Genomic DNA, 17,320 nt, shown 5'->3' with positions numbered 1-17,320 from the left:
AACATTTTTTTCTTACTACTGCCTCGAATTTAAAAAAAGAAGAATTCAATTACCTGTAAGTAATAAAATATTTCGGATACCTGAAAATTGAAAAATAAAAACTCGACTATTTGGAACTTAAGAAAAACGAATTCAAATATGTAAAAATTCAAGGTAGTTGAGTGGATTTCAAGCAAAAAAGATTCAGTTGCCTGAAATTAAAAGAAATACTGAAATTTGAAAAAATAGACTCAAATAGCAGAAATTCCAAACAGTTGGCTGATTTTATTATTCCATGCAGTTAAAAAAAATTATGATTCTACTACTTGAAATTTCGAAAGAATTAACTCAATGTCTTGAAAATTAAGAAATAAAAACCCGACTGCCTGGAATTTGACAAAAACTAATTTAAATACCTGAAATTGCAGGTAGTCAGTTGATTTCAATATTCCAAGCAATTAAGAAAAATGATCGTTTTACTGCTTGGAAAATGGAAAGGAAAAACTTAAATCCTTCGAATTTGAAAAACAACTAAATAGATTAAAAATTGAAAAATAAAAATTTGGCTGCTTGGAATTTTTACAAAAACGGCCTAAGATACGTAAAATTTTAGGGAGTTGTGAGATTGTTTTATTTTAGGTATTTAAGTAAACAATTTTTCCTTACTAATGCCTGAAATTTGAGAAAAAAAATTCAACTTCCTGGAATTAAAAGAAAAATATTCCACATGCCTAAAATTTCAGACAGTTAAGCAAAATTGTGATTCTGCTGCCTGGAAAATAAGAAGAAAAACTTAATTGCCCGGAATAAAAATTGGCACGACAGCCTGAAATTTAAAAAGGAAAATGTCGACTGGCTGGAATTTTAAAAAAAACGGACGTGAAATTCCAGGCAGTCGTGTGATATTAACTTTACCTGGTTCCCCTTGGTAACTCTAAAATAAAAATTGAAAAATAAAAACTCGACTATATATCAAAATATGTAAAATTCCAGGCAGTTGAGTAGCTTTATTGTTCCAGGCAGTTTGCAAATAAAATGACTCAATAGCCTGAAAATAAAAGAATAAAAAAATGAGTTTAAAATGAATTTTAAGCAATTAATAAAAATTATTTTTTTAACTGCCTGGAAAATGGGAAGAAAAAACTCAACTGCCTGGAATTTAAGCAAAAACTTAATTGATTGGAATTTGAAAAACAATTCAATAAAAATTGAAAAACAAAAAAAAACTGAACTTGAAATTTAAAAAAAAAACGGACTCAGATACGTAAAATTTCGAGTTGTGTGATTTTTAGTATTTTACGCAATTGAGCAACTCAACAATTTTTGCTTACTATTGCCTGGAACTAAAAGAAAAATGACCCAAATGTCTGCAATTTGACTCAAATGCCTAACATTCTAGGCGATAAAATGATTTTATAATTCCAGGCAGTTAAGAAAAATTATGGTTCTATTGCATGGACAATTAGAAAACAAATTCAACTGCCTGGAATGTAAGCAAAAAGGTTCAGTAGCCTGGAATTAAATAAAATACTGGAATACCTGAAATTTGAAAAAAAATACTCAATAGCCTGAAAATAAAAAAATGACTGCCTGGAATTTGAAAAAATAAACTCAAATACCAGAAATTTTGAAGTGACTTTAATATTCCAGGCAGTTGAGCATATAAATATTTCTACAAGCCTAAATATTCAAATACTTTTTAACTGGCCAATCACTATACAGTTTACCCTGTTTGGTAAGCGCACAAGAGTGAAGAAAGGTAACGAAAAATGACGCAATGTTTACTTGCGCAATGTACCTAGCAAACTAAGGTTAAAGCAAGGCTTTAAGGTGAAAATCACGACAAGGGAAGAATGCTCAACGGACTAAATTTAAGGAGCTAAACTGTTTTCAGGCCTGGTACACAGATAGATCATGGAAAACATGTGAGGAATATAATACAGGTTGAAAAGGAACACAGGAGTATCCTTTCCATAACATACGACAGTTTTCCAAGCAGAAGTGTTTGCTATATTTAAAGTAGCAAACACATGAGATGATTGGAAGGTAACGAGAGGATTTGTATCTACTCTGATAGTCAAGCTACCTTCAAGGTGATCCAAAAGCTAATCCAGGAGTACAGCACACAAGGAAGTGAGGTGGGTCCCAGGACTCCAGAACTAGAAAGACAAGGTTCTATTAGCCTTTTCGTAGGCTCTGATCTAATAATTACCTAATATTATTTGACCTAATAGATACCAGATTATGATAGCTCTAAAGTAATGCGACTGCTAACAAAGAGCTGACAAATGATTAAAGATTTGGTGGGCATCCTAACTGGACATAACTGCCTAAACAGGCATCTACACCTTCTTGTTTTTGGAGCAAGAAAACGACACTTCAGCAAGAAGTTCTGAACTGGCTCAGTGATGATCGTGCATTAAGAAGGGAGGAGTGAGTGATTTTAGGGTTAACGAAAAGAGGCGTTTAGGCCTATTTGATGTACGCTAGCTTCCCCATCCTTACTACTACTATCCTGTTTTGAAAACTCGCTGGCCTTGCACCACACTCTGTTGTACAAATAATGGAATTTCCGTGCGTCCGAAAAGTTGGTCTCGGTCAATAAAAAAATAATGTACCACCGTCGGTCGATGATGGGTCGGATGGTCCGTGTGCGATGCCCATCGGCGGTTACGGTCGGGTAACCCAATGACCTCGATACCGTTTCGCGTCGACCAACCAACAGCCAGAAAGCGGAAGAATTTTCAACAATCCATCGGCTTCTTCGGCTCATGTCACGCCGCACCATATCGGTCTCAGTTTTATGCCATTTTTTTCTTTCTTCCATTTCAAATTATTTATTGATACAGTTTTATTCGGTGCTGCAGTTCCGGTTTAAGTGTTCAATTGTGATGGTGAATATTCGTATATAGGACTGACGACTATGGAGCAACGGTTTTGCGTTTAAAGCGGTAAGAAAATAACATTTTAAGGTCGTCAAAGTCCTTATGATAACGCTCAGTTATATTTTTAATTCATATTTCTATCAATGGAGCAGTCGCCAATGATTTGGCACCTGTTAAGACTAAATTTGTTCTATTTTACGTCACAGAGGTTATCCACAGAAGCAGAAACGAAAATCTAATTTTTACAGTCACCCAGATAAGTTCTGTTCACAATATATTTCTAAAATAAAGTTAAGAGGGCCAGAGGAAAAACTCATCATTACATATGTTATAGAAAACGGGTGCATATTGTATTTTTTTGCAAAAATTTTATTTGTAAAATAAATAATTTAAATAATCATAGAAATTGATAAAAATTTTTGTTACACCTTCACCCTTTTATCCCTTGAAAATTTGTATTTTAAAATCTTTTATTTGCATATCGAGTTTGAAGGTATTAAGGATAACGTAAGGGTAAAATGACAATCCGGTCAGTCTCCCTCCACTTATTCATTAATCAATCTTTATAATTTCCGACATGTTTCGAACACAGCAGTGTCCATCATTAGGGGATAAAAAGTAAAAAATTGGTGTCAGTCTTATAGTCTGCATCACTTTTTATCCCTCGATGATGGACTGATGTTTAATAAATAAGTGGAGAAAGACTGGTAGGATTTTCATTTTATCTTAATCTACGACTTCACTGCAATATTTGTCTTGTATGGTTGCAAAAAAATCAAATTTACACCTCTTTTCTTACTTTGACACGTACTGCGATATGTATAGTCCTTGGAGTTTCTTCCTTAGTAATTATATGTGACTATAATTTAAGAAGACATTTTTATTAGCAAAGTTAATAAGCTATAAAATAATCAATAAATATTTAAATTTATAACATTATAACAACAAGTTTATGTTTTAGTATTTAATTATATTGGAACTATACTTGTGGAAAATGGGATAGAAAAGAAGACCGATATATATAAATCTTTCCATATGTACTCCTTACTCCTTTCATTCATCTTTTTTCTTCATTCTCATTTCTTTATTATTTATTGTTTTTTTTTTAATTTATGATATTTCTTGTTGAAATTTTTAATGATTCTACTTTATTATATTTTTTATGTTATCAATTTTTAGATTTGTTTCTTCATCAGCGTAATCCTTTATGCTATTGAATTTTTTATTTGTTGACTCTTTAGTTATTTTTTTTTATTTATTAATAGATTATCCCTGGAAAGGATAAATATTAATTTATGATAAAATTAGAAATTGTTTCATCGTAAATTACCTCATGTGCTTGAAAAAATTATACACGGTGGTTATACGTAAAAACTGAGCCCTAGATTGTTATATAAATACAGGGTGTTTTAGAACTCCATTTGATTATAAAAACCTATGTCCGGAAATGTGTCACTATGCCACTATGGCCCTAAGACGCGTTTAAATTTAGAAAAAATATTAATTACCTGAATAGGATCTGATGCAATATAGTTTTTAAACATCAAGAAGCACTTTTTGCTTAAAAGTATTTTTCTACTACGGTGCGTGAAGTATTCACTTTTTAAACATTCCAGGGTGTATAAAGTTACGTATTTTACACACTTTTTAAAATAGTTATTATATAATAAGTGTATCATATACAAAAATACCACTTTTAAATTTTTTATGTGCTTACAATCCCCTTTTTTTATTCATGAAATAAATTTCCCATTCATAAAAGAAGGATCATTTTATACACAATAGGTTTTTTAAAAATTCTTACAGTGGCGTCCGTACTACATCGAAACTGAATATTTTTAGACAAAAAAAATAATACTTGACTTGTTTTTTTAAAAAATAACTCTTGACTTCCCCCTTTAATTTGGATCAAATTAGTCTCTTGACTTTTATACGTATGAGGTACCGTTTGTCAGTAAAAAAATAAAATACATTTACATGAATGAAGAAATTACTAAAATTTAATAGGGTAGATAATAATGGGACAAGTACGAGCCACTTTGATACTAAGACCTTAAGAATTTGATGTCTAATGTCATCAGGATAAATTTAAAACTATTGCCGACTTTTGCATGCGAAATATACAACAGTTGAAAAAAAGGAAATAATGTAAATGCCTGGAGACTTATTGAAAATTAATTTCAATGCTTGTATAAATTTAAAAAGAGAATTATTATTTGGATCACAAGAAGATCCCAACCCAACTCTTTAAACGAAAAAGACAGAAAAATAAATATTGGATGAAAAAAAAAAACCCCTATGTCTGGAAAAAAGAAACGTGCCTCTAGAGCTAATAAGAAGAGAAAAAAATATTGATTTCAAAAGAAACAAATGATTGAGCCCCCTTGTTTCTGTATAATAAATTGCCCTTTAATTAATTATTTTAAAAAATATATTATATTTTGATTATAAAAGCAAATTTGTTTTATTATTTATGTAGGGTGAAGTGGGGTAAGTGTAATCAAAAAAATGATAGTGGCACTTTAAAATTTCTTAACAAAAAAACCAAAAGAGAAATCGGGTTCATTTTTAGTAGGCACAGAGCTTATTTCTTTGTTAAATCAATGTCATATTTATTTATTTTTTGTTTGCTTTTGTTTTTTTTATAAACCAAAATTTAAAAAAAAATATTGGCTGATTACACTTGCCCCAGAGAATAGGGCAAGTGTACTCACGGCTCCTAACTGCCATATGCTTACTCTGCCGATGGATCTGAGGCAAGTGTAATATAGTATGAAAAATTCTGAGTTAAAAAAATATAGCTTGATACCTATCTTAATTTATAAGGAAGTTATGAACTTTTTTCGTGGAGCAATGATAGGAAATAAAACTCAAAGATTTTCTAAAAAGTATATTACGTAGGTAAGTTGAGCAAAACAGGCTGTGACATGTTTTTTTTTAAATTTATTTAACGTTATATGAGATACTGGAAAAGTTAGTTCTCCTCTTCGCCCTAAAGTGGGTTCTGGTACAACTCGCTCTTTATCTGATGCAGCCACTAAGTGATGGTCCTCTTGTTCAGGCCAGTGAAACACTGAAGTATGCGCGTTTTGGTTTGATTTTTTTTTAAACTTAATGGTAGGTTGCGATTCTTCATCAAGCGTTGTTATTTGACCAGCATAGAAAAGTATACTTTTCTTTCCTTTAAGTGAGACCAAAAATCAGTTTCCAATGTTAAGGTTTTCTACCCCTTTGAGAAACAATTCGTCTTGTTTTAATGCTTCTTCATCTTCCTCTAACCTTTTTGCATAAGTCTCAAAGGTGACGTCGTCGGATTCACTGTCACTTAAAATTTGCGGCTCTTCTTCATCTGAAGAGCTCTCATTAATATGTTTTACTGTTATTTTTTTTTATTTCTTTGCTTTATCTTTCGCTATTCTTTCATCTTCTTTTTATTGCTCAGCCTTTTTCTTTTTTTTTATGTTTTCTTTTGCTGTTATAATTTCAGCTCCCGGAGCTACCGTTTTTCTTCTTTCTTTTTCGTTAGGACGGGGCGATTGCCTCACTGTTTCCAGCAACAATTCTTCAAATGATACAGAACCGCTACTTGGCCCTGCTATTGGTTCTGGTCGCGGTTCTGATGCTAGCTGCTGCGTGGCTGCTTGCGCTGGGTTCATTAAGAGGTTGTCCTGTGGCAGGTTGGAGATTTCTCAAACGTTCTTTATATCTTTGTAGAGCTTCTGGATTATATTAAGAGCGGTCGATGACAGATCTATTAAATGGGCATATTCCTCCTCTACGAAAGCCCGATGTCAGTGAAGTTGGATCTGTCTCTTTCCAAATTGTGCTCACAAGTACCGAAAAATCTTTCTTTGGTATTTTAACACCCACATGTTTTCTTTTGTACCCCGCTAATTTGGAATCCCAGCGTGACTTAAGGCTCTTAAAAACCGCTAGGTCCATGGGTTGCAATAGGTGTAATTTAAAGTACAATTTAAGTACAATTGTCAATTTAGTGTATTATTATTAATTATTTAAGCTCGCTTTTCTGTTAAGAATGACTTTAAAGATTTTCCAATAATAAGGCGCACAATTAATAACTTTTACCAGGAATTAAAAATTGTTCCAGCCACGACCAGCTTCTTCTACAGAAGTTGCGAGAGACCATTGATTTTCCCTATTCCAAGGAAACTTTAAGATGTTTACTAAAAGCAAATGGGTTTTACTTTAGGAAATGTCAAAACAAAAGGAAAATATTGATGGAAAGGCCCTCTATACTTCATTGGTGGTATAAATATATAAACGCGATACAGAAATATAGAAATGAAGGAAGAAGTATAGTATATATAGACGAAACCTGGGTCGACAACGATTTGACTTTTCAAAAGTGTTAGCAAATTGAAAAGTGTTAGATCATTTTCGACAGCCGCCTCGATAAGTTTTGGGTCAAAGTACGTTGAATGTCCATAATACAAAAGCAGGATTGGTCTTTCAGGTGCAACGTTGCGAATAAAAGTTTTTGTAAAATAGTTTACAAAGATTTCGGTTTCCATCCAACCATTTGGTGACGCAGCATAAGAAGTACCTGGAAAGGTAGATTCCTTGGGAGCCAGCCAGGTACTTCATAGATTTTTTCCCTCAAAAACAATTAATGGAGGCAGTTTATCCCCATGTTGCGTTGCCACCCATGAGAACTGTCGTACTCTCTCTTCCAGGCCCGGTGGGCATTTTTCTGACCCACAATTTTAGTTTTATTTGGATCGAGCGTAAAACTAGTTTCGTCGATGTTATAAATCTGAGAAGGCTTATTTTGCAGGTCGTTATTTTCTAAGGTTGCTTTTAACATGTCAAAATATTGTTCAATCACAAATTGATCATTGGCTTTTTTTCTGACATACTCTAGTCCTTATGGTTTTTATAAAGATAACCTGTGCCTTTTTTTAAAAGGATAAGAACCAATCTTTGCCAGGTATTCTATCTTTAAAAAGCGTTTTTATATTATTTTTCGTGACATACTTTCCAACCAGTTCTAAGATTTCCTTTCTGCTGAGCCCCCAACCCCACTTCTCCATGATTTTTATGGCATTCACTAATTTTTCTTCATCAGCTGCAGGTATTGCGGTGGGTCTTCCTTTGGACGTGCTTTTTGATCCTCGGGTTCCTCGTAGGTGTTTTTAAAGAGTGGAAAATGGGATTTGATACCTCTGGGCAGCACCACGAATACTGATACGATTTTCTTGGATGTGTCTGATCGCATCTTTTAAAAGTTCAGCACTGTAAGAAGGGTCTTGTTTCTTTTTTTTATACACTCTCACCATTTTGAAGGAACTCACTAGGAACTGTATAAACTAGTCTTAGATCGGTCCTATTTTAAAGATTTCCACACTGTCTTTACAATTAATTAAAGTCTTTATTTATACTATTTCTTCGATATTAGTCTTAGCCTGTAACAATAGAGAAAATGATATTATGTTATAGCCTAAAAACTCAAGGCTGGGGCAAATGTAGTCAGTGATTACATTTACCCCAGTCTCAGTAATTGCACTTACCCCATATGCGTATTTCGGTGGGGAAAATGTAATCTCTGGCATACATTTTTTGTTAAGTATCGAAAATCAAATCTGATAGCAGAATCAACATCCTTGTCGAATATTACCTAAGGGAGCAAAATATGACAACTAAATACTACTATTAGTAGTAGTGATAGGGAATTAAAGTTCCTAAAAGGCATTCACAAAATTATGATAACCCCGGCTCCACACTTGCGTTATTCGCCCACGAATAATCGGTATTCGGAAAAAATACTGCATGTGTGGATAAAATATTCGTGTTCGTTGGTGAATATTTAGCATGTTCCGTCTTGAGTCGGTAAATTAAATAGACATCAAAGGGTCCGAATATTCGTACGCTTATGTTCGTATTATCGTCCGCACTTGCGTCTTGGATGTAAATAAGTGTTTAAGGTTATGTAGAGGAGAATTGCCGAAAATATTGTTGATGTGCTAATTTGAGTGCCTATATAATAGTTTTTGGTGCGGAATAAGCAATATGAAGTGGACAAACCAGGCAGTTATGACGTTTTTGGAAGGGTATCAAACAGAATCGTGTCTTTGGGATCCCCAGCATCCCGACCACAGAAACAGAAATAAAGTAGCTGATGCCTGGCAAAAATTGCAGGAAAACTTAAATTTTACCTGCACATTAAACGATTAAAAAAAAAAAGAAGGACTCGTTAATGGCATCATTTAGGATGTTACTTAATAAGAAAAAGAAATCCCTTAAATCTGGCATGGGTAGTGACGAGATTTTTAAGCCCAGTTGGTTCGCTTTTGATACCATGGAGAAGTTCCTTGCCCCAGTTTACCATTGCGTACCAACGACTGATACAGAGGTAAATAAATTAACAATATACCTATAGGGGGTAAATACATAATTATGTCATTTAGCTATTCGGTATATTTAAATGGTAGGTAGGGTACTTGATTAGGTATTCAAAACAAGTTTTTAATATGAAAAGCTTGTAAATTTTAATTTTTATATTTATTATTACTCAAAATCAGAAGTTTAACGTGGATTATATTTAATTAATAAATACTAATTAAGGTACAGGGTGATTCATTATAAATGTTTATCCCCCCCCCCAGGGTGTACCAGAAAAGTGTGATATATTAAAAAAGTTAAGGGGGGTAAACATTTATAATGAATCACCCTGTACATAGGTATATTAGATGACAGCTAGGTACATTCTTTAAATAAGTAGTAATTAATTAACCTGAACTAATTTTATTTTTCTTGCCACTCTACCCTTCCGGAAGTCATAAAATAATTCGCATATTTATCTCTCACGTTTTGAGCACTTTGCGGTGATTTACGTGGAATTTTTTGTAGTGGCAGCAGGGTCGGTAGTCCTTATCTTCCGTAAATGAATCAAAAGAGCCTTGTAACGTGTACATAGGCCGTGAAGTTCTACTTTTACGTAAATAATTATGCAGATAGACACATGTCAAAGTTATTAAAGTTGCCCTACTTGGTTGCAATAACATCGGTTTTCTAAGAACTCCAAATACAGAGGCCATTATGCCAAACACATTTTCAACTATAATGCGCGCACGGGAGAGGCGATAATTGAAAATCCGTTGAACAGACCCTTTCTTATGAATGCCATTAAAATTTTTGTGGTTAGTTCAAAAGCATCGTCAGCAAGAAAGACAGAGGGTAAATCTTCATTTTTATATCCTGCAATTGGTACCGACTGTGGAATGGTTGCATTTGGTCTATAAATGTTTTCATATAATGTGCTGTTTCGAAAAACACCACCGTCGCTAATTCTTCCCTGGCAACCTATATCTGCATATATAAAATTGTAATTGCTGTCAACCAATGCCATGAGAACAATGCTAAAGCTGCCCTTGTAGTTGTAATATTCTGAATTAGTATTAAATGGGCATTGAAGTACAATATGCTTCCCATCCATGACCCCTAAACAGTGGGGAAACTGCCATCCAGTTTCAAAGTTAGAAGCTATCGCTAACCATTCTTGCTTTTCCTTGGGAATCTAAAACAGAAAGAGGAAAATATTTAGTATTTTACAACATAGTCATCATTAATTATAGATCCTTTCAACAGTGAATAAAGACAGTAGTAGTCAAACAGTTGCTACAGATACAGAAGAGTCACAGGATATCGGTAATGATGATAATAACGCTAATAGCCAGACAGAAAAAGCAGTTGAATAAATAGTGCAAGGTAATAAAACATTATTTAGTTTATGAATATTACCTTTTTCTATAGTATTTCTGTGTTTAAAATTGTTTTAATATACCTAAAATAATATTTTTCGCCTAGGTGAAATCATACCTAATGCACGTAAGCCAGTAGGACCTAAAAGGAATGCAAAGTCGATTTGTTCTGATACAGAAACTGTTCGCGCAAAGCGTATAGATGAAGCCTTTAACATTCTTACAAATATTTTAGAAAAACGGCCGGATCCTCAAAAAGACGATTGTGAACTATATGGGCAACTACTGGCAAAAAAACTTCGTCGGTATAATAAAGATGAAAGAGAGGAAATTATGGTGGAAATTGACACTATGTTGCTCAAAAGAAAGAGAAACAAATCTGTGCCGACTACACCAGTTCCAACACCATCTCCTGATGCTTTCAGCAATTATACTGACCTTACTACAGCATCATCGTCATCACTATCTTATACACATACGCAAAATTCTCAAATTTTTCAAAATATTGGTAATTATTATGAAACCTTTAATGTAGATAATATTTAAAAACTTGTTTCATAATACTACTAACAGTAGGTAATAAAAATCTAATTTTCTTTTTTTTTTTAGTGACTAAACTATTAAAATTTGTTTACCTTTATAATGTCTTTTAATGCTTCAATTATTGCACTGCACACCTCCGGCACAATTTCAGAAATTACTTGGGGAGATATTTTGAAGAGATAATGAAGACTTTGATAGCTATCTCCAGTCGCCAAAAACCGAAGAGTCACAGCTAAACGAATTTTTGCTGGAATTGCTTTTCGCCATTTAGTATCTCTTCTTGCGATACTTGGGCCAATTCTAACAAGTAAATTGTTAAAATTTGATGAAGACATCCGGCAAAAATTGACCAGAATGCTCCTGTTGTAAATATGCAATCATGTTGATTCCATCATACCTAAAATTAATTGTTTTATTATACAGTGCTCATCAGGACATAAAAATGACAAAAATTAAGAAGTCGATGGTATATTTTTTATATTCTAACTTGAAAAATACTAATTATTTTAAATTTATACAGGGTATCCTAAATACCATATGCCACTATTACTATCTCCAAAACGGTAAGCGCCACAGTTGACATTTTTTCCCCCTTTAAGATCTTTTTGCAGTGTTGCAAAATTTCTATTACGTTCTGACTTACAGAGTGATTTATGAAAAACGAAAAAATTAATTTTTTAAAAAAATTTTAATTGAAATTGGGCCTCTAAAAACCAATAGTTTTTGAAATATTCAACGAAATTAATTTTGGCGTTTTTCATAAATCACTCTGTAAGTCAGAAACTAATAAAAATTTTGCAAAATTACAAAAAGATCTTCAATGAGCATAAAAAATGTCAACGTTTCTCTAATTTAACCTATGCCGTGGCACTTACCCTTTCGGAGATAGCAATAGTGGCACTTGGTATTTAGGACACCCTAATCAAAAATGCCAAAAAGGTCCTACCTTTTTCTACTGTGATGAAGGGAAACCATCCACCATCTTCTTTTCCTAGGTTTTTTAGGTTTTTCCTTAAATTATTATAGTAACACATAAAAAAGTAGGCAGCTGCAGCTATTAAATAATCATCTATCTTAAATAGCATGCGACGGTACAAAGCGAATATTTTCCGTATTTTAAACCAAAAATGCAATTATTCGGTCAAAAGTAACATACATAATTATTCGTTTCCAAATATTCGTCTATTTGTGTACGCAAGTGTAGAGCCAGGGTAAGTACCAAAAAAAGAAAAAAAATCTTTGAAACTGGAACTAAGAGGTTAATCAAAAGTAATATGGGTATAAAAAGGGTCATATTTTCGAATTTCGAAGACAATATGTTCCAAAACGTTATAAAAAAAATCGTAGGGCTTGATTACATTTACCCCACTTCACCCTATTAATTAATAATTGAAAAACACAAAATATTTCTTGTTACTAGAACTTCATATAATTTTACTTTATTATATATCTTATTAATTGTTAGGATTCACAATGTAATTTTTTAATAGTTCTAACATCAGTGTATTTATTTTTTTTTAAATCTCGACTTCTCAGATAGTTTTTTAATTTATTAACTGCGTTAAAAAATTGCGCCCGAAAAGGATAAATGTTAATTAATTCTTGGACAAATTAAAAATGAATTAATCTTGAATGTGAAAAAAATGACTTTGATAAGCATAATATGAAAAGTATGCCTGAATATTTTTCATAAGTGGTAAAGTTAAGTCTGGAAATTAGAATAAATCTGGTTACATACCTAAAAGAAACAAATATTTGATGCCTAATAAATAACGATAAGTTCGAAATTATTGCAGACGTTTGTGTAAGAAAAAAATGTCGAGAAGCAGTTAAAAAAGGGAAATAATGCAAATGCCTGAGAACTTATGAAAATTAAAAAAAATATATTATTTGAATCACAAGACGATCCCAACCCAACTCAATTAACGAAAAATAAATAAAGAAAAACCTGTAGGATATATAAGAAGAGAAAAAAATATCGATTTCAACTGCCTAAAAAAATAAAGAAGAGAAATAATGACTTCAAATGCCTGGAAATCCCAAACAACTCAATTTAACCGCTCGAAAGAGATAAATAATTGAGCCCCTTCGTACAATAAATTACCCAAAAAACATATATTTAAATTATAAAAGCAAATTTAATTTGTATCCATTTGGGGACGATGTGACGTTCGGAGCGACCGACGCTCCAATTTAAACAAACCAGCCACTAAATAATCAGGCACAATTTTTATCTGCCATGAACTATTTTTCAAACGTCTTTGCGCGCATTAATATTCGCTGATTAAACTTATTTTGTTTACGACTTTTATCGTTAAATAACTGCAGCAGAGCGCCGTCAATTTCTCTTTTATATCTGACACGAATACCGCGAGGAAATCGGAACACATTCGTGTTGGGTTGGTTCAATTTCAATCGAAACCCTTCACTTAAGAAGAATTATTTAATAGTCGCTTTATAATGTATGATTTTTTTAAAATATATTCGTCACTTTTATTAAATTCGATTTAACGTGTTCCAACTGCAAGACAACTTCAAATTTAATTTATTTTTGAATAGGACGAGCGACGTAAATATAGAAATGAAAATTTCATGTCACGGCATTATATGTTTTATCCTTTTATCCATCCCTTTCCTTTAAAGCCCGAATAACATGAATTTGTAATGGAATTCTGTTTACAATATTACTTTAAAAAAATGCTTTAAAAAAAATCCTATTTTTGCAGATTTCTGTGATCCGGAATGACCATACATCATTATGAAATCCACACCAAAAAATCAAAGAAACAGTGAACTGGTCCTCATAAAACTAATAATAATCTCCCTGTGTATCAAAGTGTGCTGCGCATGTGACAACCAGATCAAAGACGAGAGTGCTTTAGATAAAGAATTAAAAAATTACGTGGATCGGGTGCTGAAAACCGACCGTTTTAGTATCATACCGGGGGTGGAGGTTGAAAAATTGGGAAACTTTAGTGCAGTGGTGAGTGATAGCAGTTGCGAAAAGGGGCGTAGCAGTTACTCTTTTGAAGATTACGTACGGAGAAGACTGGATCAGTATGCCGAGACTCACGTGGTGTCAGTTAATTTTGAACAGACCGCCAGATTTTTGACTTCTAGTGGAGATGCCACTGGAAATTCCAGCACTGGTTAGTATAGAATTATATAGTATAGATTGTTTCCTTATTGGAATCACTTGACGTTAAGGGAACATCATACACAAAACATATTAAATTAGTCTATTATTACCCGTCCTCATAACCCCGGATCGATTATAGCTATTTTCTCATCCAATTACTACCTACCAAATTAATCCCTAAAATATTAACCATTCAATATCGCTCATATTATCTGGCTAGTTCCATTACTAATTAATTACAATAGTAAAGTAATTATGCCGAAATAAAATTATCCAGCTAAGTAAGCTCGTCCGGGGTGGCTCTATAGCGATGACACCGTAATGACCAATTTATTAAATGACTAGTAAAACCAATATTGCCGAACAATATTTTATCGGCCTCCCTCTCATAAAAGATAATTACTTTTGTAATTTGGGACCCATTAGTCCTCGGTCTTAGTCATTTACTTTTGTCCAGGGAGTTTTAATTGTTATTAAAATTTCATATGGAAAAGCCTTGACCGCGTATATATCGGCGATTTTTTTTTAAATTGTGATATTCTGGCATAGTTTGGGCAATGTGAGTAAGACAACATTAACTCATTACTTTCATTTGTGATATGTCAGAATGAGACAAAGATATAGTATATGGGACTCGATTTTTTTCTCATTTTCTATATCTCCCCTTCGTTTCTCTGTTATTGTCTGGATCCACTGAAAATTGAATTTTTCTGGTATAGTTTGGACAAGATAAGAAAGACAACATCAATGTATCACTCTTTTCATTGATTCGTTAAAGTGGGACAAATAAATAATGATGAGACTCAATTTTTATTTCTCTTTTTCTATATCTCCCCGTCATTTCTCTGTTATTATCTAGATCCACTGAAAATTGGATTTTGCTGGTATAAATTAGACAATGTGAGTGAGACAACACCAATTTATGACCCTTCTCGGTGATTCGTTAAAGTAAGACAAAGATATAAATATAAGACTCGATTTTTTTTTCTCTTTTCCTATATCACCTCTTCATTTCTCTATTGCTATCTAGATCTTTTGGAAATTGCGTTTTTCCAATATACTTTGGACAATGTGAGTGAGACAACAGGTGAAATGTTTCAGTGACTTTATAATATACCGGGACCGGTCAATATATTAATATTTCTAACTCAAATATCTTGTAAACGGTTAGTAGCATAGTGTTTGGTATTCTTGAAATCAGCATCAAAATCTCTATTCATCAACAAAATAAAATTGGGGGCTTATTAATTAATTTTTTTATATCTACGTTTTTTGTGCGATTTCATTAATCAGTCAGATAGCCCTTAAAAGCCTGATTGCAAAAAGCCCAAACACTTTGGGGTCATCTCTTACCGTTCTCAAGATATTCACGTTTTAATAATTCAAAAATATACCAGGACCGATCAATATAACCGCATTTCAAACCCAAATGTCTCGAGAACGGTTGGAGATAAATACATAGTGTTTGGTATTTTTAAAATTAGCATCAAAATCTCTATTCATCGATAAAATAAAATTGGGGGCTTATTAATTAATTTTTTTATATCTACGTTTTTTGTACGATTTTATTAATCAGTCAGATAGCCCTTAAAAGCCTGATTGCAAAAAGCCCAAACACTTTGGGGTCATCTCTTACCGTTCTCAAAATATTCACGTTTTAATAATTTAAAAATATACCAGGATCGATCAATATAACCGCATTTCAAACCCAAATGTCTCGAGAACGGTTGGAGATAAATACATAGTGTTTGGTATTTTTAAAATCAGCATCAAAATCTCTATCATCGATAAAATAAAATTGGGGGCTTATTAATTAATTTTTTTATATCTATGCTTTTTGTACGATTTTATTAATGAGTCAGATAGCCCTTAGAAGCCTGATTGCAAAAAGCCCAAACACTTTGGGATCATCTCTTACCGTTTTCAAGATATTCACATTTTAATAATTCAAAAATATACCAGGACCGATCAATATAACCGCATTTCAAACCCAAATGTCTCGAGAACGGTTGAAGATAAGTACATAGTGTTTAGTATTTTTAAAATCAGCATCAAAATCTCTATTCATCGATAAAATAAAATTGGGGGCTTATTAATAAATTTTTTTTTATCTACGTTTTTTGTACAATTTTATTAATCAGTCAGATAGCCCTTAAAAGCTTGATTGCAAAAAGCCCAAACACTTTGGGGTCATCTCTTACCGTTATCAAGATAAACACGTTTTAATAATTCAAAAATATACCAGGACCGATCAATATAACCGCATTTCAAACCCAAATGTCTCGAGAACGGTTGGAGATAAATACATAGTGTTTGATATTCTTGAAATCAGCATCAAAATCTCTATTCATCGACAAAATAAATTGGGGGCTTAATAATAAAATTTTTTTTATCTACGTTTTTTGTACGATTTTATTAATCAGTCAGATAGCCCTTAAAAGCCTGATTGCAAAAAGCCCAAACACTTTGGGGTCATCTCTTACCGTTCACAAGATATTTACGTTTTAATAATTCAAAAATATACCAGGACCGATCAATATAACCGCATTTCAAACCCAAATGTCTCGAGAACGGTTGGAGATAAATACATAGTGTTTAGTATTTTTAAAATTAGCATCAAAATCTCTATTCATCGACAAAATAAAATTGAGGGCTTATTAATTAATTTTTTTATATCTACGTTTTTTGTACGATTTTATTAATCAGTCAGATAGCCCTTAAAAGCCTGATTGTACAAAGCCCAAACACTTTGGGGTCATCTCTTACCGTTCTCAAGATATTCACGTTTTAATAATTCAAAAATATACCAGGACCGATCAATATAACCGCATTTCAAACCCAAATGTCTCGAGAACGGTTGGAGATAAATACATAGTGTTTGTTATTTTTAAAATTAGCATCAAAATCTTTATTCATCGACAAAATAAAATTGGGGGCTTATTAATTAATTTTTTTATATCTACGTTTTTTGTGCGATTTTATTAATCAGTCAGATAGCCCTTAAAAGCCTGATTGCAAAAAGCCCAAACACTTTGGGGTCATCTCTTACCGTTCTC

General features: G+C 32.7%; 2 protein-coding genes across 2 annotated transcripts in view; one reads left to right on the top strand and one right to left on the bottom strand.

Moving 5' to 3' along the window:
* The first annotated feature begins 2,719 nt into the window (after nt 1-2,719).
* LOC126742383 (uncharacterized) overlaps nt 2,720-17,320 on the top strand; it is a 29,142-nt gene continuing 14,541 nt past the window's right edge. The window contains exons 1-2 of the mRNA XM_050449033.1: nt 2,720-2,930; nt 13,852-14,274. Coding sequence (XP_050304990.1) covers nt 13,884-14,274 — 391 coding nt within the window. The 5' untranslated portion in view covers nt 2,720-2,930; nt 13,852-13,883. The remainder of the gene's footprint in view (nt 2,931-13,851; nt 14,275-17,320) is intronic.
* LOC126742384 (uncharacterized) lies at nt 9,057-12,514 on the bottom strand. Its single transcript, XM_050449034.1, has 3 exons — nt 12,072-12,514; nt 11,218-11,522; nt 9,057-10,398 (listed from the first exon to the last, which is right to left on the bottom strand). Exons 2-3 carry the CDS (start codon nt 11,458-11,460, stop codon nt 9,940-9,942), a joined length of 702 nt encoding a protein of 233 aa, XP_050304991.1. The 5' UTR covers nt 11,461-11,522; nt 12,072-12,514; the 3' UTR covers nt 9,057-9,939.

This window comes from Anthonomus grandis, chromosome 11 (assembly GCF_022605725.1).
Source record: "Anthonomus grandis grandis chromosome 11, icAntGran1.3, whole genome shotgun sequence".
In the NCBI taxonomy this organism is placed as follows: Eukaryota; Metazoa; Arthropoda; class Insecta; order Coleoptera; family Curculionidae; genus Anthonomus; species Anthonomus grandis.
This window is presented reverse-complemented; position numbering and strand designations above follow the sequence as displayed.

What these genes read in the sequence shown, in the direction of transcription:
- LOC126742384 (XM_050449034.1), bottom strand. Translation starts at nt 11,460, where the DNA reads ATGTCTTCATCAAATTTTAACAATTTACTTGTTAGAATTGGCCCAAGT. An exon ending in CATTAAAAGACATTATAAAG is followed by an intron (nt 10,399 to 11,217) that starts GTAAACAAATTT and finishes TTTCTGTTTTAG; the next exon opens with ATTCCCAAGGAAAAGCAAGA.